The sequence below is a fragment of the Leuciscus leuciscus genome, assembly GCF_965113295.1.
Source record: "Leuciscus leuciscus genome assembly, chromosome: 13".
Lineage (NCBI taxonomy): Eukaryota > Metazoa > Chordata > Actinopteri > Cypriniformes > Leuciscidae > Leuciscus > Leuciscus leuciscus.
Window position 1 is genome coordinate 11,905,781 of NC_138737.1, and position 24,567 is coordinate 11,930,347.

General features: G+C 37.5%; 2 protein-coding genes across 5 annotated transcripts in view; both read left to right on the forward strand.

Annotated features, from left to right (window-relative positions):
* The first annotated feature begins 1,247 nt into the window (after nucleotides 1-1,247).
* dmbx2 (diencephalon/mesencephalon homeobox 2) lies at nucleotides 1,248-3,826 on the forward strand. The gene is made up of 4 exons (XM_082187606.1): nucleotides 1,248-1,259; nucleotides 1,401-1,595; nucleotides 2,350-2,525; nucleotides 3,049-3,826. The coding sequence occupies exons 2-4, from the start codon at nucleotides 1,424-1,426 to the stop codon at nucleotides 3,499-3,501; spliced, it is 801 nt and encodes a 266-aa protein (XP_082043732.1). The 5' UTR covers nucleotides 1,248-1,259; nucleotides 1,401-1,423; the 3' UTR covers nucleotides 3,502-3,826.
* A 1,129-nt stretch (nucleotides 3,827-4,955) lies between these two features.
* The window catches only part of csnk1g2b (casein kinase 1, gamma 2b), a 31,975-nt gene continuing 12,363 nt past the window's right edge, over nucleotides 4,956-24,567 (forward strand). For 3 of the 4 annotated variants that reach the window (XM_082187601.1, XM_082187603.1, XM_082187604.1), the window contains exons 1-3: nucleotides 5,053-5,190; nucleotides 8,399-9,175; nucleotides 22,693-22,762. In XM_082187601.1, coding sequence (XP_082043727.1) covers nucleotides 8,951-9,175; nucleotides 22,693-22,762 — 295 coding nt within the window. In that variant the 5' untranslated portion in view covers nucleotides 5,053-5,190; nucleotides 8,399-8,950. Of the gene's footprint in view, nucleotides 5,191-8,398; nucleotides 9,176-22,692; nucleotides 22,763-24,567 lie in introns of all 4 variants that reach the window. The other variant, XM_082187602.1, reaches the window with a different exon arrangement.

Consider the following 24,567-nt stretch of genomic DNA (forward strand, 5'->3'; position numbering starts at 1 on the left):
GTGGATATAAAATTGAGCCAAGTGTGTGTGTGTGTGTGTGTGCCAGTCTCATGCCAGTTTAGCCCAGCTCCTGCTTGGCTGCTGTACTGGTTCCTGTGTTGCCCTCTTGGAGACACACACACACACACACACACACCGAGGAGTGTGCAACTGCCCTGATACTCGTGGGAAACATAATCTAGCTCTCCACATGCCTCGCCTTCCTGGCCCTGAGCTGCACAGTGTCAGGATTTAACGGAATTTACATCTCTGAACCTCCTGAGCCGCTCCCAGCCGCTCGGCTGCAGTTTTACTGAGGATGATCTGATCTGAGGTGACTGAGGTTTCAGCTGGAGCTAAACTGCTGCTTGAGCTCAATGAGAGAGGTGTTGAGAGATGGATGATGGGATAATGACAAGGAGTGAGATTCAGATTGGTTGATATGTTTGCTTCATAACCATCTTGTTGATTTACTCCATAATTACAAGTTTTGACACCACAGACTGCAGACTTTGTTTAGTGTCTTTCATTTTATTGAGTATTTGATTCATTTTCAGATGCTAATAGCTTAAATCCTCCTCTTTTTTTTTTAGAGGATTTGATTAGAAGGAAAGATTTCTGGAACATTTAGCCCTAAGAAATTACCCTAATAGGCCACTTCCAGAGTGCATTCTCAAGTTGACATTTTCTGGGCAAAATATGGGTCCAGTTAGCAAAACAAACCAACCAAGCAAACACCCCCCTTGGAGTTAATACTAACAAAAGCTGGGGAACGGCAGAGAAAGAAGGAAGAGAACAACGGACAATCAAAGGCTGTTATTTTAATCTGCCCAACCCCAGAGATTAGCCGACCACATTGTTTTAATTGTTTTAAAGGGGGGAGCGCAATGCCCGCTCATTGAAGGGGGATGCTTTGCCTAAATCTCCCAAGTTCAATAGTTTCAAAAACTTGAGCCCCCCAAACCCCCCTTTCTCTCCCTCATCCCACTTAATCCAGGCTAATACCTTTCTTTCTATTGGCTAATGGTTGAAGGAAGCTGAAGTTAATGCCTCTTAAATAGGGGAAACTGAGCTGGAGGAGCCTAAACCGTAGTCAACGTGGAGCATTACAGGTCTGCCTTACCAAAAGAAACTTCATTGTAAAATTGTGAGGGATTTTACCAGCTCCTGTGAAATGTTTCCTTGGGATTTTAAAATCGTATGAGTAAAACAAACAGCAGTTACGCATACTTTTACAGGGTAAAACAACTGATCATTCCACTGTTCATTGGAAGTTGTAGGTAAGTGTTCGTTGTTTTTGTTTTGGAATAACCTATATAGAAAATGGTTTTCTTAAACATTTTATTTTCTATTATGTTCTTTTCTACCTGTTCTATATCACTTTTTAGGTGCTATTTTTTTATTTTAAGCGATACTCATAGATTTGATCCTCTCAGCCAGCAGAATGAATACTGTGTATTTCTGTGGACCAAGAAACGGCCAGGGGCCTTTTCCATTGCAACGCGTCAGCTCGTTGTTCCACGAGGCTCACCAGCAGATGGCGCAGCCGCACCAGCTTCACTCAGCGGCCAGCCCGGCGTCTATGCAGACTTTCACGGTGGCGGAGCGCCTGGCAGGTGAGATGCCGCTGGGACTTTAGAGACCCGGTACCGGAATATAAATGAAGTGCAGAGCAAATGCAACATTTGTAAAATTGTAACTTCTAATTCGTAGAGCTTTTAATTGCACACCCTTTACAGTAGCCTAGTGTTCATATTAGGCCTATAGACTACGCGTTTCCTAGTTGATTAAAAATGAACTAGATGTAGGCTAGATGTGTTGGCTAGATGTGTTGGCTAAATGTCCAATAATTTGATTATATTCACGAATAGCCTACATTTAATATAAATAGAATTAAGTTTTAAATTAATATTAAAATCAAATTTTATATGTTTTTATATGCTTTTTTGCTATTTTTATCTTTTTTATATAGCCTATATATATATATATATATTTATTTTTATATTGTTCATAATTTTATTTAATAATATCCAGCGAAGTTAGGACGTCTGAAAATGCTTTTAATGTGCATGTTTGCAATTCAATATTACAGATGTATGAAATTTAATTTTATATCAAAATTATAGGCTACATTTAATTATTTGCTTAAACAATAGGGTATAAAAGTTGACCTAAAAATAGTGCACAAATTAATTAAATGAATAAATCATGCTTTTTTTTTTTTACTTTTTCCATATTCTAAATCAATTCTTCTTTTTTTATGTGGACTCACAAATTTCAGCCCTACAGTATTGTCTGTTAGACAAGCAATGTTAAGTATCATGAAATGAATTGTAAACAACTAATAGCCTAAATATCTTCTTCATTTAGAACTCATTCTTGAGGCACGCTACGGGAACCAGCAAAAGCAGCGTCGCAGTCGCACGGCCTTCAATGTGTCCCAGTTACAAGCACTCGAAAAGGCCTTTCAGCAAACCCAATATCCAGATGTGGGCATGAGAGAGAGACTAGCAGTCTGCATCAACCTCCCAGAGGCCCGTATCCAGGTGAGACCCACAGGAACATCTGCAGTGGCCAACAAGCAGAACACTTCTAAATATTAGGTTCTTTATTGGCATTGATGGTTCCATGACAAACCTTTAACATCCATGCATTGTAAAAAAAAAGAAAGAAAAAAAAGTTGCTGCCGTAAATTTTTAAGCACAATAAACTTGGATGCTTTAGTAATCTCAACTTAAATTGCATTAACTTGCATTAAAAAATGTGTTGAATCTTGTATAACATAAAAAAACGTAACTTATTTTGATGAGTTAATCATGATTTTTTTTTTTACAATGTGGAAGCTTAATTGCACAAAAGTTCAAAAAGTTCTTCAGATTTTTAAGATGTTCCTCACACTTTTTTTCTTCTTTTTTTTTTTTTTTTTTTACAAAACTTTTCTCTGAAAGGAACCAAAATGGCATTTTTCTATGGCATTACTGCGAAACACCCATTGTGGAACCTTTCTTTTCAAAAGTGCAGGTTAAATGTGCTTAAAACATCTTTGATTAACAAAACATGTTTCTTCAGGTGTGGTTCAAAAACAGACGTGCCAAATTTAGAAAAGGTCAACGCTTCACACCCCTTCCCAAAGAAGAAAGCCGAGTGCATCGCTCTGCTACTAAACAACGGAAAGAAGGGACAAAGGACCAAGAGAAAGGCTTTAATTCAAAATCTCAATCCTCAATTAGGGAAAACAAGACCATTCCTTCCTCAGCGGACTCTATTCACCTTCATTCCCACCCCAGACTACACTCCTCTGCTGTTCTTCCATTCATTACTGGAGAACACTATCAACAACCAATGCCTCATGCACTTGGGCTGCTGTCTGCAGGTCTGCCTTTCTCTCCTACATATTTACCTATAATGCAACAGCAGCACGGCACGGCCATCAATCTTGTGCCATTGGGGAAATGCAGCAATCTCATGCTTCAGTCTGCCTGTCAATCTAAATCTGTGGTTCACCACCACCTGGACATGTAGCCGTATCATCAACCAATAAGCCACGGTCACCCTTATTAGGACATGAAGAGGGAACAGGTGTTCCTGTGTCCTCACAACATTGTAACTTTTACTCTGAGAATAATGGAAAGGTTTGGATTTGGTTCTTTTCCTGTAACTTTCACTGTTTTTGATTGTATTTGTACAAACTGGCTTATTTTGCCAACTTTCATGCTCCGTTTTGCATAGCTTAGAGCATTAAGAAAACTATTGTGTTGCACACACATATTTGAGCACTTTGTAGATTTTTATAAACTTTTGATAATTTTTAATACAAATAAACATGAAAAACACTCGAATCGGTAATATTCTGCTGTGTAGCTTCTGGGATTGCACACTTGGTTGTCATAATTTTTGTCAATGCAATAAATGATTTTGCCAAATGTGGATCATTCTGAGCATAAACAATGAAAAGGTTACATTTAATTTTTTTTGTACATTTTCATGTTGCTAGTGTAAATATATTACCATGATTCATTCTTTTTTTTTTCTTTCTTTTTTTTTTAATGAATGAAAGCCACAGTTACCCATCACTGAACTGTTTATATACAAAACAATATTCTGATGTTAATATGAATATGGTCATATGTGGATTAAGAAAGCATCATGCAAAATGGTTTGCCGTAATTAGCTAAAGCCAACAGTCTGGTTTCTATAAGTCTGAATAAGATTGCTGGCATATGCCTGTATAGACTAATCTTACTTGAAAAATTCACCATAACTGAATATTCATTAATATATGTGCATGTCCAGTACAAAAGTTTTTCTGGGTGATATTAGATACACAGGCAGTTGTGAAAAGTCATTAAAAGCAACAACATTATGCAATATGTCACCTGTGTGCTATTGTAAGGATATGAATGATAATTATAGTTGAATCAGTTGAATAAATAAATGGTAAGAGTGAGCAGTTCTAGTTCCAGAAAAGAAAAACAGTAAATATCCATGTTCATAGGTTATGCAGAATATGTTGATTACATTCACATCTTATAAAAAAATGATATATATCATCTATATTATATATGTTTTATACTGAATAGGCTATATTATTATTATTTATATATTATACAAAACATAAAATACCCTATATAAACATATTATTCGGAATAAAGGCTTACACAGAATATGGAATTTAATGGGGAAAAGAGATGCATTTTCTTTATAAAAACAAATGGTTCTGTTATCCAGGTCAGAAAAAACTAAATTTTCCTCTCAGTCATTTTTTGGCATTAGACTCAACACAAAAAACATTTTTTTTCACAGCCTTGTCATCTCTAACTTTCCCATACATTTTCCAAACACCATAGACATTTACAAATCTAAGGCCTATTTCAAATTAAATTAGTCATGACTCCAATATTTCCAGCAGTATACAACCCTTCAACTGTTGATCCAGGCAAAACATTTGAGTTTTTCCTCCAGGTGGGGACGGTATAAACGCTGTTGCGCGCCACAGCACAGCCGCACATTCACCAATCTATCTACGCACTTTTGAGAACGTATCCACAGCAATGGGAGTGTCGGGTGACGCCGGAGCTTCGTTCACCGAAACGGTAAGCTTAAAGAGACAACAGCGAAGCCGGGCTAGTCTTTAGTGGGGAATTAAATCACTTTCCAAAGCATAAATAAAGGACCATGTCGCGGCATACTACATAGGGGACTCACAAGCAGGTAAAAACATCTTTATGTTTCCTCAAGAAAGACATTTCCTCCTCGTTTTAATCGAAAGACTGAAAGGTTCGCTGCTAGACGGCTAATGTGATGTTAGCTAAGTGGGTTGCTAAGCTAGTTCATTTGTGGAGGATTATTGTCATGTTTGTCAAACAAGGCATGGAGTTGTTTAGCTGGTTTGTCGGTATTTCCATACCTTTTCAAATATGAAAGGGGATATATTTTGCTTTGGATGTGAAATGAAATACATTTCGACGTGTATTTAGTTCATATTTGACGACTCAGCTAGACAGCCACTCATTTTAAGGACGTTTTTAAGCCACTAGCCAAGAAGGGGCTGAAATAAAATATTCCGAATGCCTTTAAAGACATATTTAATGTGTAAAGACCTGTTTAAGTATGTAATGTTTGCTAGGCCAGGATAGGAAGCTTTCTAGAATTGACACTTCATCATGAAATAAAACATTTTATGGACGGACGATACACTTTCAGTGTCAGGATTGATTCTAAATATATTTTTATTTTACATTTTATACTTTGTACAACTGATTTGGAAATCTCTTCTGTCAAGGGCATCATCTGTGCAGTTTGAAAACATTAAGGTATTAAGCTCTCGTGGAAGTGAGGTTTAGTGTGGCTTAATTTTTGACAGATATTGCATGATTTATATTTTAAAATAGTTGTGCGCCAATTTTGTTAAGTTATCAGGCTGGAAATGTGTCACATAGCAAAATAGAGGATTGTTAAACAGTATCTCCCAGTTTCACGTAGATGCTAAACAAATTAGTATGGAAAATCAGACTGTGCTTAAGGAAGTTAATGACCAGGCAGCTCTCTTTCTCACTCTTTGTCTCTCAAGCCCAAATCAACGCCACACAAGGCCTTGTACATCAACACAAAAGTAGATTTATGGCACCAGCTTCTCTCTTTTGCCCATCTGAGAAAGTAGAAGTAGATGTCTTGGTTTTTACGCAGCCTCTAACACTTGCATGTTTCCTGTTTGAAAGCTAAAACAGTTGAACTGTGCTGCCTAGTATGTTATGCTGAAACCTGGTTTGTTTTCTCTTGATATTTGATCAGATAAGCAGAAATAAGTTGTTAGCTGGCTTGTCCTGTTTTCTTGTAGGCAGAGCAACTCAAAACAGCTGTGAACACTAACTTGGCAACCATTATTAGTCAGGCAGTCTTAATTCCAGATTATGCAGCATTACAGTAATCATTTTGGCTTTATCTAATGCACTTTTGTATCAGGTGTTTTTTAGACGATGTTCCTGTGTTATCTGTGAGATTCATCTGTTAATCTGTTATAAATCTTTCTCTAAATATGAAATGAAATATTTTGTTATGGCGTACTCTGCAGTGTGTTTCTTTGTTAAACTTCCTTCAAGCATTGATAAGTTGCTTCTAATCTAAGTAGTAGATGGAAACATGCCCTATAATCAGTACTTATACACTAGTTCTTGCCCACAGATCTTGTAATTACATCTGATCCCTATCTGACTGTTGTGATCCCTAACTGACTTGTGGCATGGTTTTCCATTTCGCCCTTGTAGAGCTTGTAATCAGCATTTTTATGGTACCGTGTGGGGTAGTGACCAGCAGACCATCGAAAGACATGATAGACTGCCAGTCCTGATCCGGCTGTATGCATTATGTGCCACGGTGTATGACTAAACGAGGCTGTTGCTTGCTTTACTTGAGGTTATTCACATTTTCAGGCTGTAGTTTAAGAACAGTATATGTAAGTTACATAATCTTACATAACCCTCTGTTTATTATTCACCTTTATGTAGCTTCTACAGTGGGCAATTAAGATAAAGTGTTTGCTATAATGATTGATTTCGTATTGAGATTTGATGTATATAAATTCAGTCCCTTTCATAAAGCAGTGTCCAGCACCCCCTTTAACTGTTATAAAAGCTAAGCCGGCAGGATTGGTGATGCATTTATTTTGCTGAATGACCGGGCATAATTTTTCATAATTCTTTTTTGCTCAGGCTAAAGTATTATTATTTCCTCAGACTAGAAAAATGAGCCGTGCATTAATAATCTAATGCATTGAAGCTCTGATGCATTTGTCACTTGCTGAACAAACAGTGCCTTGGATGTTGAAATTAAGTAGTGAAAATCCCTCCCAAGTGTTAAAGATGTTTTTTTGTTTTTTTGCTGAGCTGATTGTATATTGCTCATCAGCTCTGGTATCCTTTTACAGCCAGTCAGGCAGCCATTGATCGTTTTAAGTGCATTTTCTGAAGGAAAGCATGACAGTCTTTCCAATAGTTCTTGCATTACCTGCTCCGAGGTTCTTTTCCATTTACATTAACAGCAGTGCTGACCCTGGATGGGAGAGGGGGTTGGTTTGCAGCAGAGATCTCTGACCTTCTACACCGCTTCCCCTCTCCATTATCAACCACACAGGTGTCGTCAAAATTCCTGTTGGAATTGGAAACTGATACGGGCACTGTTAGGCTTGTAATTCTCAACCGTTCTGTTCTCCACACTTTGAAAAAAATCCCATGCCTTGGAGGCAGACCAGCAAAATCTGTTAGTGTAGTGTCATAAACTCACTGGCTCTTGTTTCTTAGATTGCCAAAACTGTGACTGAGTGATTCTTTTTATTTTCTTCTCCTTCTCTAAATTAACATCCATTTGTTTCTCTTCATCCAGTGAGGATGCATTCACATCATGTCTAGCATGCAATACTTTGTCTCTTGCTATTATTGATTAGGTTTATTGGACCTTGAGGTAATCTGAAAATGGATTCCATGCACATTGAGGATCAGGATTATTGTCTGTGCTTTATAATATCCTGTCATGCCTCTGTCCATCATCATGTTTCATGTTTATTTTTCTAATGGAGGACTCGCTTTAAAAATACTTTGAAAAACTCAGAATTTCTATCAAAATATTAAACTGAACATTTTTGCAGACTTATATTTTAAGAAGTTTAATTGTAGCCTATAATTTTATTTATTTTATTTATCTTGCCATGATTATAGCCTTTAATGCTGATATGGCAATAAAAGAGAGTTAATTAATTAAAAATACATTGTCATTCAAATTTAACATATAGTAGGAGCAAAAACATGAAATAATGCTCTGGTATGGCTCTGTTTGAAGTTTAATGACTGGTATATCAAGAATGTGCATGATTGATTAATTTATTGACACTAATTTGTACTCTACTTCTCTTTTCAATGTCTTTCAGGTATCCAGAAAAAGTCGGACTAAACTGCTCGAACCTGTTACTCCTGGTTCTGTCTGAGTCTGCTTATAGCAGTGTTAGAACATGAAGAATGTTCACAGTATTATCCAAGACTGACTTCAAGGAAACCATGAGGAGCACAAGGGGACGTTCACTTGTTTGGTGCCACTAGCAGGAATAGTGTATGTCAGTGTTCAGGAGCGTGTGTGGGTGGATGTGTGAGTGCGTGCATGTGCGTCTGTATGTGTGCGTATGCTAGCATAACCTGCCTGCTTCAGGCAGTGACATGCTACTCTAAGGGCAACTGCACAGTAAAGGAGTCCCATCCACCGAAGGATTAATGCAAGGACGGCACTTTCGGTGATACCCACCACGTCTGCAGAAGACATCGGTTTCTGCTCCTCAAAAATCACCAGTATATAGATACTTTTAAACCCCTTCACTCGTTTGGTCTTCTCTCCATCATCCCCACACGTTCCCTGGGGGTTGTTTTGAAACTTCTCTGTTTTGCATGGCAGGGGAGTAACCGTGGAGAGGCCAGGGTATCACAAGCTTATGGATTTTGAGAAGAGAGGTGGAAAGGTAGAGACAGAGGAAGGGAAAAGGATGTCGAAAGCAACTGGTAGTAGGACTGTACATGGGGGCCGGGGAACGACCAACTCTGGGGTCCTCATGGTCGGCCCTAACTTCAGAGTTGGGAAGAAGATTGGCTGTGGAAACTTCGGTGAACTACGGCTCGGGAAAAACCTATACACAAATGAATATGTGGCCATCAAATTGGTGAGTGCTGTTGTGAAAAACCACATATTCCCTATATTTATGTGTATTTTATAATATTTATACATTTTACAGATGTCCTCTTTTTAATGTAAAGCAAGAATTCATCTTAAATAGCCTTTTTGCTTCTGATTCTGCTTTTGAGTCATGATGACTGTTTAAATATTACGCTAGGCAAGATTACTTATTGGACTTTCAGAGTTTTGCCTCTAGACATTCATATTTAAGGTTCATGTAACTCTGTTATTACAATGGGTAGACCCTATTTTAAAAAGGTATGCTTTGCAATGCACATCCACAGCATCCTGGTAATGCACTGTTGATCAGTTGGTCCTCACACATTGTTACAAGTTACTTTTATGTAGCTAGTGTAACTTTAGAAAGCCGATTTGTGTAATAGCTAATGAGGAAAGCACACAGACAGTCTCTGTTCAACTTTCAGAATGTGCAATAAATCATTATGACTGTTTGTTGACGTTTACTCGATTTTTAGTTCCTCTTAATGAGCAAATAAGACGTGTATTGATGGGTGGCATTATGGAGTTTTCATTTGCGAGAAAGATGATACCAATTATATTTTACGTTTTGCTAACTTTGGCTGGCTGTCAATGTAACGTAGAAAGTCTTTTCTCCATGCAGAGAGGGAAATGGAAGTTAACCTAAAGTACGTTTTGGGCTGTTTCTGGGCCACTACGATAAATGCGAGCGAGTTTAGGGCTTCACTTCTAAACAGGCAGACCGTTTATCCATATGACACAGTAAAGTATTGACTGACCTTGTGGTGAGTGATCGTTATGACGTAACTCACACTCTCTGTGGGCTCAAATTGGCCTCTAAAACATGAGTAAACATGACAAGGTCCTTTGAGGAAATGGGTGTCCAAAATCCATTTTTATCACAGGGGCGCTTCTCTTAGATGTGAGAAGAGATTTTGCTGCCCTGGGGACTATCATAGAGAACTGGATTTCTTCAAATTTTCATTCACGTCATATTACAAGCTCCTCTGACATGTTTAATTCATGCTACACCCAAACAGAAGCTCAAAGTCCAGTGCTATTTAAAGTCCATGTTGTTTTATTATTTGATGGGAGTTTTATAGGGATCATTTTAAGCTGTTGATGGGAGGTCTTCTGTTCTGGGAAATGACCGTCAAGTAACTTGGCACCATGAGAAAGGGATTGTCATAGATAGTGTGTGCACACTTAGTCGCCCTCCTCCCCGGATCCTCCAGTGAAGGATATGATTATCTTTGCATTAGTAACGTCAAAGGCTTCATTATCTTTGCATTGTTGCCTATCAAAGTGCTTTTTAACCGCTCAATGTGAAGTCAAGCACTGTAATTTTAGTGCTAAAATTATTTAGTATGATGATGCACCCATGCCACTGCATTTCTCTCCACTGTTCCGGCTATAATATGGCTTGAATAGGGCTGCTCAGTATAGCTAATAAAAAAGCTCAATAGTTTGAAGCCTTTTAATGATATTTATTTAATTATGCCTTTACTCACTCAAACTTTTCTGTATTTTGAAGTAGTCGAATCAAATTGTTAAATGTAATCACTAAAACGGTAAGATTAATTTCCCTTCTAATGCATTAAAAACTGTATACACTTTTTCAATTCCAGGGTCTTGTTTGAATCTGATGGAATGTAAGGCTTTAAACAGTCATAACTTAATCTTTTTCAGCTAAAACCCTATTGTATCTAATCAGTAACTTCTCATTGAGTGAATGCACAAAAAACGTTTTAAAGGTTTGAATGTTATCATGTTTTTACCATACTATTACTTCATTTACCCCCTTTTTATTAATTAAAAGAATTGAGAAATTATTTTTCAAGAATGACAGCAAAAAGCAGTGAGCTGCAAGAAAATATATTTTTTATCAATATTGTAGATACATTTTACTTGAATATATCATTACATTAAATTTGTAAGAACATATAATATGATAATTACCAGTATGAACTCCATTGACTTTAATGGATTTAATTAAATGTATTTGAAAATTCTAACTCAAAGCATTCTATTATGAATTAATGAAACCTACATATCTTTTTCTAACAAACCAAAACAACATCAATATTACTCTGAAATTATTTCATACAAAATATTGCCTATTAATTTTAATTGCATAAACTTTAATTTTCATATGAAAAAATTATAATGATAAACAACCTGCGTATCCTTTTCATGTTGCAATGGTTCATCATCAGTAACTGGCAGCAAAGTGAAATGTGGACTTAGTCTTTTCCAAACCGTGATCCACTTATTCTTTTCCAAACCAAAAAAATCTGCTTTAATTTTGGTGAATAGAAAGGTCAAAACAGAATTTACATGAAATGCTTTTTTTAAATAATGTAAAAGACTTTACTGTCACTTTTGATAAATTTAAAAGGATAGTTCACCCAAAAATGAAAATTCTTGAATCATTTACTCACCCTCAAGTTGTTCCAAACCGGTATGAATTTCATAAAAGAACATATAAGAAGATATTTTCAAGAATATTTATGGGTAACCAAACAGTTGATGGGCCCCAGTGACTTTCACATTATGGAGAAAAAAATACTATGGAAGTCAGTGGGGTCCATCAGCTGTATGGTTACTGACATTCTTCACAATATCTTCTTTTGTGTTCAGCTCCATCCATCCATCCAACAATAAAGAAATTCATACAGGTTTGGAACAACTTAAGGGTGAGTAAATTATGTCAGAATTTTCATTTTTGGGTGAACTATCCCTTTAAATTGATCAAAAATGACATTTAATGCAAGTATTCATTTCTTTAAAAAAATTTATTTAATTTTGATATTTCAGAATTTTTCTACTGAAGCAACCATGAGCAGAATGTTGCATTTTACCGAGCACCAAAACCTCAAGACACCAACAGTCCTCACCAGCTGCCTTCTGCTTATGTAATGAGTATACCACAAGTTTGTGCTGTCAGTTAAACATTCTCGTTATTTGATCATGGCACACATTTGATATAAGTTGCAAATTAACTGCCTTCATTTTTTATATTTGCTACTGCAGGTTGAGGATTAGCATGAAGCCCTCCTGCGGAGCTTATAGTCTTGGGCAAATACATGTTTGTTTGTTTTTTTGTTTTTAAATTTAACTTAACCAACATTGATCAAATGCGTTGCCAATTGATAAGCGCTGAAAGGTTTCTAGAGTTTCTTTTTAGCTTGTATAGCCTAGTTTGTATATTTATTTATTTATTTAGGCACATCTGCACCTGGAGCAAAGGTGAACTCCTGTGTCACTGTTTCCTAACATTTGAGAAAGAAAAGAACCCAAAGTCAGGCTCTGCCCTCTGATGAAATAAATTACTAGAACAGCAAGAGTGGGAGAAGAAAAAAAAGAAAGGAGGAGAGTTGGAGGAACAACAGTAGTTGGAAAGAGAATACAGCTGATGAAAGGTTCTCTTTGTTCCCTGGTTCTTGTCGACACAGTGCTCCAGTCAGTCCATACTGAGAGGCTCACGAGGGACCCAGAACAGAGCGGAGGAGTGGAAACACCACATAGTTTCTCTTTCTTTCTCATACACACTTGTGCTGGGGATTCCAGTTGTGTAATACATGTATGACAGCTTCCAAACAGCTTTTGTAGTAATACAAGAGCTCTGGCTTGTTTGACCAGACATGTGTCCACAGATCTCGGTGTGTGATTTCTCTTTCTTTCTGCAATTGGAGTCCAGAGACCCACCCATATACAGTCTCCTTCATTCTGCATTCTCATTCATCTATTTATCATTCAAGACCGGAAGCTTGGGGATGTGAGAAATGGGCATATTAGCAGGAGGAACTAATAAATTGGCACAATCTCTAGGCACGAAGTTTAGTTTTGTCATGGTGTTCATTAGCACTTGTTTAATAATGAAGCGCTAGATCTCTATTGCAGTGATTGACAGCTTCCGTCACATGATTGAATGTAGCCAAGCTGCTCATTGAGAGTGTTACTCACAGCTGAATGAGATATTCATCCATCTAGGTGTATGACCAAAGTGTTATATCACAGTGTATGTAATTTTATATCATGACAAGGCCATTGCAGCCCTCTATTCTCAAGCTTGTTACAAAAGGTATTCAGTCAAGAGCAGTGAGTGATTTTGTTGTGAGTCTTTTGTTGTTTGATTAACATTGATAACAGACAGAAGCAGGAATATTTGGCTATTTCGGATATTTTACTTAAAGACATAATGCACAATCCAATATACTGTTACACATGTGTTGTCTATCTCGACTCAGTAAACAGTCAGTTATGACTTAAGTGAACGTACAAAGACATTCGCCAAGACAGGCAGGTTGACAATTTTGTGTGAAATTGTCAGTTCAAGCGCAAGAAGACGTGAAAGAGAACCCAGTTCAGTATTTGTGTGCTGTCATAAATTATAACAATATGTATATGACAGTCCCTATAAGAGTTATTAAAGCATTGCTGTCTGAGCTGCATGAGCTGAAGCTAAAGATGACCAGCCGTGAACTGAAGCGCTTTACTACTGCGTTTATTAACTTGACCAATGCATATACACAAAATAAATATAATATTGCAACTTAAAATTGGACAAAATGCTGCGAATGCACATGCGAACTGTGCTAGTCATGAATGTCTAACTCTTATGTGGATGCGCTTACACAGCTTTAATATATTATTTACTCTTTGATTTCTAGCATTTCAATCATGGATGTATCATGAAAGATTCTGCAATGAGTTGTCTGTAATGTCCTGACAGTAAGCAGAAGATTGATTTAATCAGAGTAGATTAGGCCTGTCACATCTGCTCCTCAACTGCTGTGTGAATGACGGCCTGCTCTGGAATCCTCTCTCATTTCCCTCGGGCTGCTCGCACTAGTGACAGTGGTACCAGTCCGTGTATGAAGCTCTGCTGTGTTAGACCCCTGCAGCTGTTCTCCCTCCATCTGGGACTCTGAAATCTGATCTGAAATCGAGGGGTTGAAGGAGGTGGACACAGACCAGCTGTTTCTGTCTTCTCCAGACTCCTCGACACCTTTGCCCATAATTACTTCAGACTGAAGGCCCTCGCTATAATTATAGTATCATGCACTTCCGTTAGCTTCAAGTATTTGAGATACCATAATTTTGGTATTTGTACCAAAATGTTTTTAAATTTGATATGAGTTTTACCTAATTGCTTTCTTAATATTTTTGTTATTGTGTGAGGGTCATCAGTGCATGTTAGTCTAAAGATTTTTTTATTTTTTTTATAATAGTTTGTCAAAATGTACTTTCTAAGCTTTTGAAATGAGTTTTCTGCTGATAAATACTAATGGAGATTGCATGGTATTATTAACCTTTAATATCATGATCCAAACAAATCTAGATTGATAAAAAAATAATGTATTTTCTATTGAAACGGTTTTGCAAAAAAATCATAATATTAATAATCAAATTATGGAAGTGAAATGTTTAATTTTGTCTTTAATTGCTGACTTCACAAGCAGAGTTGCAGTGTCTCTTCTCAAAAAAAGACTTATTTTACAACTTAAATAATTAGTAGAATTAGTGTAGGGCCACAGTAGTTGACTAGTCAATTATTTAGATTCGTTCTTTTTTTTTTTCTCACTCTGACTTGTTTTGGAGAATAAGTAGTTTTGTGCAAACTCTGATAAGATTTGGCAAGAGTGTCATTAAACATTACTGGAAATAATGTGCAGACTGTATATATTCATAGCATTCTTATTCTGAGGGCTGCTGGCTGTGCAAACTTCCTTCTTCAGCCCATGTCAGCAATTATGATGTATCCCCACCTGGCCTTTCTAACACCTCATCAGAACATACATAAATACACAATTGGCATTGCAGATGCTCCTTGGGGCCCAGACGTGCTAGTTAATTTAGTTTGCTGGCACATTTTGTCAATTTTGCTTTTGGACCTCCTCAAGCGTCTCCTGCTTGAATTCTTTACTTTTTGAGTCCACAAGATATAATTTCAGAGTTACCAATTTATTCCAGAAGATTAGCTCCTTGAAAATGTCAACATATGCAAACATTGAGGCTGGTTACCAGGGCACAGATTACATGTAATCTCTGTCTTGAAGGTCATTATGTGGACACTCACAAATGATAGGGTATTTCAGAGCAATAGATGACTTAACTGCTGTGAAATCACTCCTCTGTGCAATGTTAACCTGTTTAATCTTTGAAATAAAAAAGTTATTTTTAATGTGACATCCTGCAATTATACTCTTTGGAAGGTTAATAGACCCCAATTTCATGAGCCGTCACCTATTATTGGCTAATTGCATAGCTAAAAGATAATGTATAGGGCTGTCATTAACGATTATTTTGGTAATTGAGTAATCGGTCGATGAGTAATCGGATATTTTTGTTGTGCTAATAAAAGTAGGCCTAAGTGTATTTTAAAATGACTTAAAATACATAACAACAATAACAACAGTGTAAAACGAAACGCTATGAAACACAAAGCGCACCAGACTTTATGCTTTACCAAATGCATGTTATTGGAAACCAAAACAAACCCAATACTTTAGAGACTGAGTTGGTGTGGAGCTGCATTTACTGTGAACGGAGCTGCTCTGAGACGCATGTAACAAATGTAATTAAGGTATGGGTATGTAATGTTGTTCATAAACACTTTTTGTTATACTGGTTGAAACTCTCTACACATCCTGATAGCAATCAATAATAGAAGTGGTCTAAATATTTAAAAATGTACATATCTTCTAGGGGTGTAACATACACTCATGTCTCGAATCTCTCGATACAAATTGTGATGCTGAACTCTCAATACGATACTGTCACAATATTTTAAGCCAAAATAAAGAGTTTTATTTTATTATTATTACTTTATTATTTTCAGGACCCAAAAATACTCCCCTATTGCATTATTATTTTTTACTTATATATACATATTTTATATATATATTTACAACTTTATATATAGTTTAATTTAGTAATATCACTTTCTCACGCTGTACTCATGCTTTCAATGCAGGCATTCGTTGGATCTCTTAAACAGACAAGCCGCGCACGCACAGACTCTCCCACCTCTCCCACTATTAAAGCACTATACATGTAAGAATAGCCAATCTAAAACGGTTTGAATAATCTAATACTACTAAAAATAAATGTGATACAGTGATTTCAATTATGTTTGTGCTTTCACTTTGAGGAGTGCCGTTCCTTATGTGCTTCAGATGATCAATGCAATCAATCACAGTTCTAATCGCAAGAAAGCGTGTCAAATGACTATTGTAAATGGTTATGGTAAATGGTTAGTTCATCCAAAAATGTAAATTCTGCATTAACTTACTCTCATGTTGTTTTCGCACATGCAAGCATTTGAACTAGGGCTGGCCCAAAAAAATGATCACGATAAAAATGTTATATCGAGGTCTGATAATTATCACGATAAATGTCAAATCTTTATTTCTTTCAAGTTAAAAGACAGATTTTTGCTCCTATGTGAAAGTTGTAGAAATGATGTGTTTCTATGTCAACACTATCAACACTGAAATGAATCTGCAGCAGTCAAGTGGTACAAGTCAGAGCTCTACAATTGTTTGTTCAGTATTGTTGTGAATTGTAATATGTGCTTTGAGACGTGAGGTAATTTAAGCCTTCTCTCTTGACACTTTGCAGACTCTGCTCTTGTTGTGCTTGTTCATGTGTTTTGAAGGAGGTGTGGCTTTAGAGAGCACTCTGATTGGGGGGTGGGATCTTATGCTTTCAAAGCTAACTTGTTAATGCTAGCCTCTCTGAAATTCCCTATCCTACCTTTAATTAAAGCGCATATAGAGGCTATTAAACCCGCAGCACAAATATTTAATTTAATCACAGCGTTTGTGAATTCACAATAGCTCTATGCTATGTTATGATTTTTAAATTGTTTTAATATATCATGCAGCCTTAGAAAACAGTCTAATAATGCAGTTCATGGATTCTCATTCTGTATTTATTTTTTGAGTACTCAAATTTATTAGAGGATTAATGACAGCCCTAATAATGTGCATTTTTTTATTCATCATAATACAACTCTCATTGAATGTATTTTTTTTAAAGTAATGCCTGTAGCCAGTGATACATTATCCTACATGCTAAGATGTACTAAAGTCCTCTAATGGAGCCGATGATATCATCGATTACAACTGACTGACAAGGATTAACACTGTTCAGCCTCTCACAGTCATTTTTTGGATTACATGTTTCATAATGGAATGGGTGTAAAGGCACAGAACGTCACATTAAAATGAGATCATGGACTCTTGAATTATTTCTGCGCAGTGGATTTATCATCTCTTGAGCTTTTTAATGACGTTAAAGCTTCAGTTTGTAGAAATGCTTTTCGTGGTTGTCCCCTCTCGCTTGCCTACAGTTAACTCATTTGTGGAGATTGTACATACATACTTAAAGCTCAGCCAGTTGGAAAGTCGGAGAGGAAAATGATACTGACCCGTTGATGTCATCGGGTACAGTATAGATGGGCCGTATATTATATAATAATATAATCAAGTGTGGGTGAAATAATAAATGGTAGAATAAGTCTAAAACGGAGTCAACATGGAATAAAATGTGACCTGTTTATTTAATTACTTGTTTCTGTTCTTATTATGAATGTTTAATGAGTAATTAATAAAGTATTTTTAGTTAATGTCATCTCGCCCTCTTATTTTTTTAATCACTCCTATCCTTTTAGTAGCGACTACGATTCAATCAATTCCTGAAAAATAAAATAACATTTTTGGTTGAATATCCTATTTCTCTTCTTCTCTACTTTAAAATGTCACGTTTAATTCAATGTGTTACTTTCTTTGTAATTATTTACGAAATTGATTTTGTTTACTTTACTGCAATACTGTTTAAATACTGTGTATTTTTTGGTTGAATTAGCATTACAAACACTTATATTCCTACCTTTATTTGACTTCCATTTTCAATTTAGTTTTGAATAGAGTAGTTTTGCTGTTATTTGTTTGCATTAGGAGCATTTTCCTCCTAATATTTCCTACTGATATAATGCTCTTTGGACTTGTCTGTGGTTTTGGGTGGAGCTGTCCATTGGTGTTGGGACAGGGCCCTGAATTTTTGTATTTGCACAAGGCACTGTGCTCACATTAGGAACCTGTGCCAATGCCTTGGGCATCCTGTTTATAGCAGTGATTCATGATGATTCTCATTTGCATGAACAGTAACTGTGTGTCAAAAGTTTGCATGGATTTCACTAACTGCTTCAGATAATTTCCATCTCAATAAATAGAAAACTGAAGGTGAGGGCCTTTAGAACCTCTGTGAGGAGATTCTCACAGATTTGAATACATCATGGGTAGTCACTCATTATTGATTGATGGATTAATATTAAGATGCTTAAAGAGAGAGTTAAAAAGAAGTTATTTAAAAGACAATGGGTAACCAAAATGTTTATGGGCACCATTGACTTCCATAGTTTGGAAAAAAAATTACTATGGAAGTCAATGGGGCCCATCAACTGTTTGGTTACCGACAAATAAATGTATACAGGTTTGGAACAACATGAGGGTTAGTAAATGAAGACAGTATTTTCATTTTTGGGTGAACTATCCCTTTAATGTTTAATTTCAAGCTTCTTTAGATGTTTATCACATGCTTACATCTTTGAGTTATATCAGTATTTTTTTTCCTTCACTTCCCCTTAACTGAGAGATTTGGATGGACATTCTGGTTTGCCTAATCTGTCCGATCCCTTCATATTCTTCCTGGAAAGAGCCGTGTGTGTGTGTGACCACGGTTACATCACAGCTCAACAGATGCAGCTCTGCCCCTGCTGTGTCTGCTCGTTTTCAGAGCAAGTAACATGAGCTGGATTGAACCATTAGAATCCAGAGCACAGAGTCCATTACTACTCTACTGATTTTACTTTCCAAATCCACAGAAAGCCTTTTTAAAGAGAACTTTTATTCAGAAAAGATGCATTAAATTGTTCAAAAGTAACAGTAAAGGCATTTTTAATGTTACAAAAGATTTCTATTTCAATCAAATGTTGTTGTTTTGAACTTCCTATTTGTCAATGAATCCTGAAAAAATTAAAAAGCAGTTTTCCAGATCAACACATTAGAATGATTTCTGAAGGATCCTGTAACACTGAAGACTGAAGTTAAGGTTGCTGCAAATTCAGCTGTCTCTTCACAGGAATAAATTACATTTTAAATTAAAATATTATATGATATTATATTATATTATATATTAATCAGAGGGAAATTCATTTAGACAAATTCAATATTTAAAAATGATTAATATTATAAAATGATATAATATCAAGCATCAACGTTACTTGATTTTTTTACAGTAAACTAATTGGGTAGGAAGTCCACATTGAGCTACCTGGGGTTAGGGGTGGCCGAAATGACCAAAACTTATTTCACTTAAGTCATAACTGGCTATGTTTACATGAATATTCTACACAATGGGTGTTTTGGGTCACACAACTGAGTTTAAACTTCTGATTTTTGCATTACCAGCCCAAGAGCTTTAATGACAGAGCCATCGTTACACTATTAAGGTCATGTTTCTTGCCCTGGTCTTTGGTATGATTTGGTATGGGAGCACAACTGTGGTCAGGTGGATGCTACTAAACGCTGAGCTCTGGGTGTTAGCAGGCCCTGGAAGATCAAGAGGCCAGAGTCAGACTGCTGAACCCTGTAACATGACACCTGATTGAGGACTCGCTCAGTGTGTTCTGTTACAGACCATTAACCACTGGAAAGTTTTTTCCAAGCAATCTCTCTTGACTTGGATTTTTTATAACGCCTAAGGGATGGATTCTTTATAACAAAGAAAATGTGGGAGGGTGACAGAAGACAATTCTGGGCCATAGGGCCCCTATCTGAAAAGCAAGTATCAAACGTGAAACGCAAGTAACTTTGTGGGCGGGTCTTGGGCGCTGTTGCTATTATACCGGCGGGATAAATGACTCTTGGGCCCGACGCAAATCTAAAATGGGTTGGTCTGAAGTAGCTACGTTACTCATAGGTGTGGTTTGGGCGTAATGTGAAATAAACCAATCAGAGCGTCATCTCACATTCCCTTTAAAAGCAGGCGCGCTTGTTCCATGGCGGATGGCTATTATAACGGCGTATTTGCCAAGCGCACGCCAGGAGCGGTTCATAGCCGAAGAGGCCACGTTCTCGTCAGGGCCGTAAAAGACAGATAAATGACATTGTATGGGGATGGGGGGGTAAATGTGGTAAACTAGATGTATGCCTATTTTTTTCACATCTTCATGGATACCACAATGATTTCCCTCGTGTGGAATATTTTTCCTTGTAATTATGTATGGTTTGCAAAAATGGCAACTGCTGCGTCTGTGTAGATGAGAGAAGCAAAGTGTATGCCTGTTGTGCACACGCTACATTATGGCCAAGCATGCGCCCTTAAAGGGATACTTCACCTCTGGAAAGATGAATGTGTATTTAAAATGAGTCATTTATGTAGAAAAAATGTGAAATTATTTTTGAATTTGGAGCTTTCTAGACTGAGAAAAGCCAGAAAATTTATTTTTGGCTTATGTGGATGAAAGACAACAACTCCCAGAATGCACTTGCTTCGCTGCCCTAGGAGGCCACTCCCAAGCCACGCCTACCGGTAAGAGACCACAGTTTAAAACAACAAGGCTTGAAGGCTAGGCTACTAGTGAGTCTCCGTGAAGAGTCTGCCTGGGATTTCGAGATCGGCCAAAATGTCCGGGATTCAGCTTTTGCGTTCTACAGTCGACATTCATTATGTTTACTGTGGCGTACAGGACAAGACTGAGGGCCGTGGGAGAACGATGAGAGGCCGGTGGCATGATTACTGAGACGCACCGGTCTCGTATCTCACGGAGGAGCGGGAATTTTCTTAGCAATGTTAAAACGCACATCAACCGATCACTTGTTTAGCGTTCATGTAAACACTACATTCAGATTCAACAATCGGAATGAATTCAGTTAGATTGAAACAAAAGGTGTGCATGTAAACAATGAATGGCGACTGTAGAAAGCAAAAGCCGAATCCCGGACATTTTGGACGATCTCGACGGCCGGACATGTGCGGGAAAAAGAGGATGGTAACCCCTACCTCAGCTTTCTCCTACTACTCAGCTTTCTCCACAGAACAAGAGCCTGCTAGCTTAGCTTGACACTATGTGTACATTTTGTGAGCGAGATCCCACCCTCTATGGGCGGGTTGAAAACATGCGGGACAGCCCCTACTACTGGCTGTAGTCTTTAGCCTCTGGCCAAAAAATCCTCCGATGACGCAAAATGACGATTTTTGTGTCATCAGAGGATTTTTTTCCCAGACAAAAAATGCATAAATCACTCGTCTCAGGGGGATATGAGGGTGGAAAGCACGGTAATTCGAAAATACTACAGGTTTTCTACTAATACAAAGCTTAATGATAAATCCTGAAGTATCCCTTTAAAATAGCATCTGAATAACGCGCCACTGACTGTAGACTAGGTTTTTCCTGGTCTGTGGCGGAATTGTTTTCTGGAACTGCTAAATATCTCCAGGGAACATTTGCGCCGGAACACGCCTCTTCTTTTCGCTGAACCGCCCCTGGGAGCGCAAGTTCATTCCCTAATTTACCGACGTGCGTCTGTCGAGGGAAAAGTCCGCTGTGCGTCGGGTGCAAAATAGGAATGATTCATGCGTCGTTGTACAAAATCATTTGCGCTGGGTGCAAGATAGGGCCCTCTGTGTTAGTTTGGCTGTGAGAACTGATACAGTCTTGTTGTTGGTGTTTACTTCTCTTTGCCCCTCTCTTTTCAGTTTTCAGAGGAGCACATGTGCCATCTGTATTCTTACAGACTTGATGATTTATCTTAAATAATATGAACAAATAGCTGACGTGACATTTTTAATAACTTTCTGTATTGTACTTAGATTTACTTTCTCTGGATTATGTCCTGTCTGTCTATCCTTTATCTCATTTTATATATGGCTAATTTATTTACCAATTTGTTGAACTTATTCTTCAAAATAAAACTTTATTTATGGCCACATACACGATGCAACTAAATATTGCTATCACATCTCTCCTGACTGCCACTACAGCCTACATTCACAGACTAAAATATTCACTACCCACTGATAATCTCCCTATCGAATGAGCTGTTAACCACTGCAACTTATTTTATGAGTTTGAATTCAAGATCTAAATCAGATAGCAAGCAGAGTTTGACAGCAGGCAGAGCTAGGGCAGATGTCACAATTTTCAGTGAAGACTGACTTAAATTTTGTTCTGTTCCTCATGCAAGGTTGTTGTAAGAATTCAGAAACTTATTTAATATCTTGTGCTTTAGTCACATAGACTACTTTTATGATACTTTTACTGTAAAATAATGTATGTATAGAGATTTGCTTTCTCATTTAAATGTTGTCACTCCCGAAACTATACAAAATGCAAATGCAAAAAAAGCTTCAGATTATTGTCATGTTTTTGTATGTTTATATTTGATATTCTCTGATAACTTTTCTATATTCCTCTAATGCCTAGTTTTTTTTCTTCTTTTTCTTCTCTTTCAGGAGCCGATCAAATCCAGAGCACCTCAACTCCATTTGGAATATAGATTTTATAAACAGCTGGGAAATTCAGGTAAGCCTCACAGCCTTTCGAGAATCGTGTGGTAGTAGTAGTTGTAGTAATAGCCTTTATTGTCATTTAGTCACAAGTACCAGCGAAATTAGCCATCAACCAGCCATCGAGAATCGTGTGTTATATGGTTTATGAAAAGCGCCACCTCCTCATCCTGTGTGAGACTGATCATCGTTCAGTTGTGTGCTGAGAATCATGGGGGCGGCGATCTCCGACCTTTTTGATGTGGCTTTTTCACCCATCAGCAGCAAGTGACAGTGAAAAGGAGGGTCTGAAATGGGATTGAGATTAAGGAGGTATAAAGTGATAGGTTACCCAGGGGAAGTCCTCCATAAGAAGATGTTGTGTTCAAGTTCTTATTTATTGCGTAATGACTGAATGTGTCTCCTGCCCAGATTAGACATTGTTTTTGTTTTTTTATGAATGAGGTTATAATGGATTAAATCTGTGTGATTTGGCCGCTACTCCCTGCCATTTTTATTGTATTGTAATTACCATACATGTTGCGAAGCCAGAAGGCTGAACTTTGATCCTTTTAAGCCCTACAATGAAAAGGATGAGCAGCTTGAACAAATCCTTGGTGCATCCATCCATTTGATCACTGAACCGGATGGTTGACTGGCATGAAGTGCGGCTCTTATTCACAGCGACTCGTAGCCACCCTGCAATGCAATGATCTCATTCACCGAACGCCTGTCTCCACAGCCGGGATCTGATCTCCTGCCAGATCATCGGAGCCACTGCTGCCACCCCTGCAACATTAATAGCCAGTGAAAGTGCAGGCGTGCAGGGCAGGCCCGCTATATTTATATCTTCGTGACTCCTCGTGGCTGGGTTGCCATTATCGAATGTCCAAGCACGTGACTGATTCCTCTCAAGAAGAAAGCCATATGTCCAGGATTGTGCAGAGAAAATAAACATGGCCAGCTATCACATTTAACATTTCTTTAACTTTGCGTGGAAACCTTGACCCTTAACTTTAGCTTTTCTTTTGTATCTCTGCTACAGACTTATGTGTCTTGCAGTTCAGTGAGCGTTAGATTATCCTCCCTCTCTGATGCCTTTTTGCTGGTGCATGTAATTCATCCTGACCCTGGATCCAAGGCCTAAATCACAGGATACAGACATGGGACATAACAAAAGACCACTAGGCTCAAAATGTGAAGAGATTTTCAGCCTTAACAGATGAATGAATCTTGAAAGTGGAAGGAATTTTTGTGCTGCTTTCTTATTCGTTCAAGAGAATTTATTATTATTTTGAAATGTAGTTTTAAGTTACTCAACCTGTGATTTTTCAGTGTGAGACTGAATCTTACACAACTTCGCCTTCTGGTAATGCATATCCATCACTTCAAAGTGAACATCGCTTTCCAAAGCAAGCCAGCGGGGTCCAGTGATTCACAGTTGTAAAATCTGGATCTAAAGTTTATGAAGCCTGAGAGGAGATAACCAAACCAGACCTCCAGCTTTCCCAAAGAATCCTTTGAAAGGATCTGCCATTGTGAGACTCGTCTTAAGCCACCAGAGAAGGCTCACTTAAACCTGCAGCTAAAGAAGAGTGTTAATTCTCTACTGTCCTGGAAAAAGAGTCCAGGTCATGTTAGGATACTTCTCTGGGTGTATTGCTCTTTCTAACTGCACTCCATTATATGATGTCACAATCCCACTTTTATCATAAATAGGATCTTTGCTTTGCCCATCAACAGTTTTGCACCTTAAATGTCATGCACTTCCATGCCTCTGTCAATTATTTAGAGCATGAGGCGTTTTAAAGTACAATGGAGAAATTGCTGCTGCTGTGTTCG

Bases quoted from the DNA above. Each gene is read 5' to 3' on its own strand.
- dmbx2 (XM_082187606.1), top strand. From the start codon at position 1,424: ATGAATACTGTGTATTTCTGTGGACCAAGAAACGGCCAGGGGCCTTTT. The intron at 1,596-2,349 runs GTGAGATGCCGC...TTCTTCATTTAG, and splicing joins GGTGGCGGAGCGCCTGGCAG to AACTCATTCTTGAGGCACGC. The intron at 2,526-3,048 runs GTGAGACCCACA...ATGTTTCTTCAG, and splicing joins TCCCAGAGGCCCGTATCCAG to GTGTGGTTCAAAAACAGACG.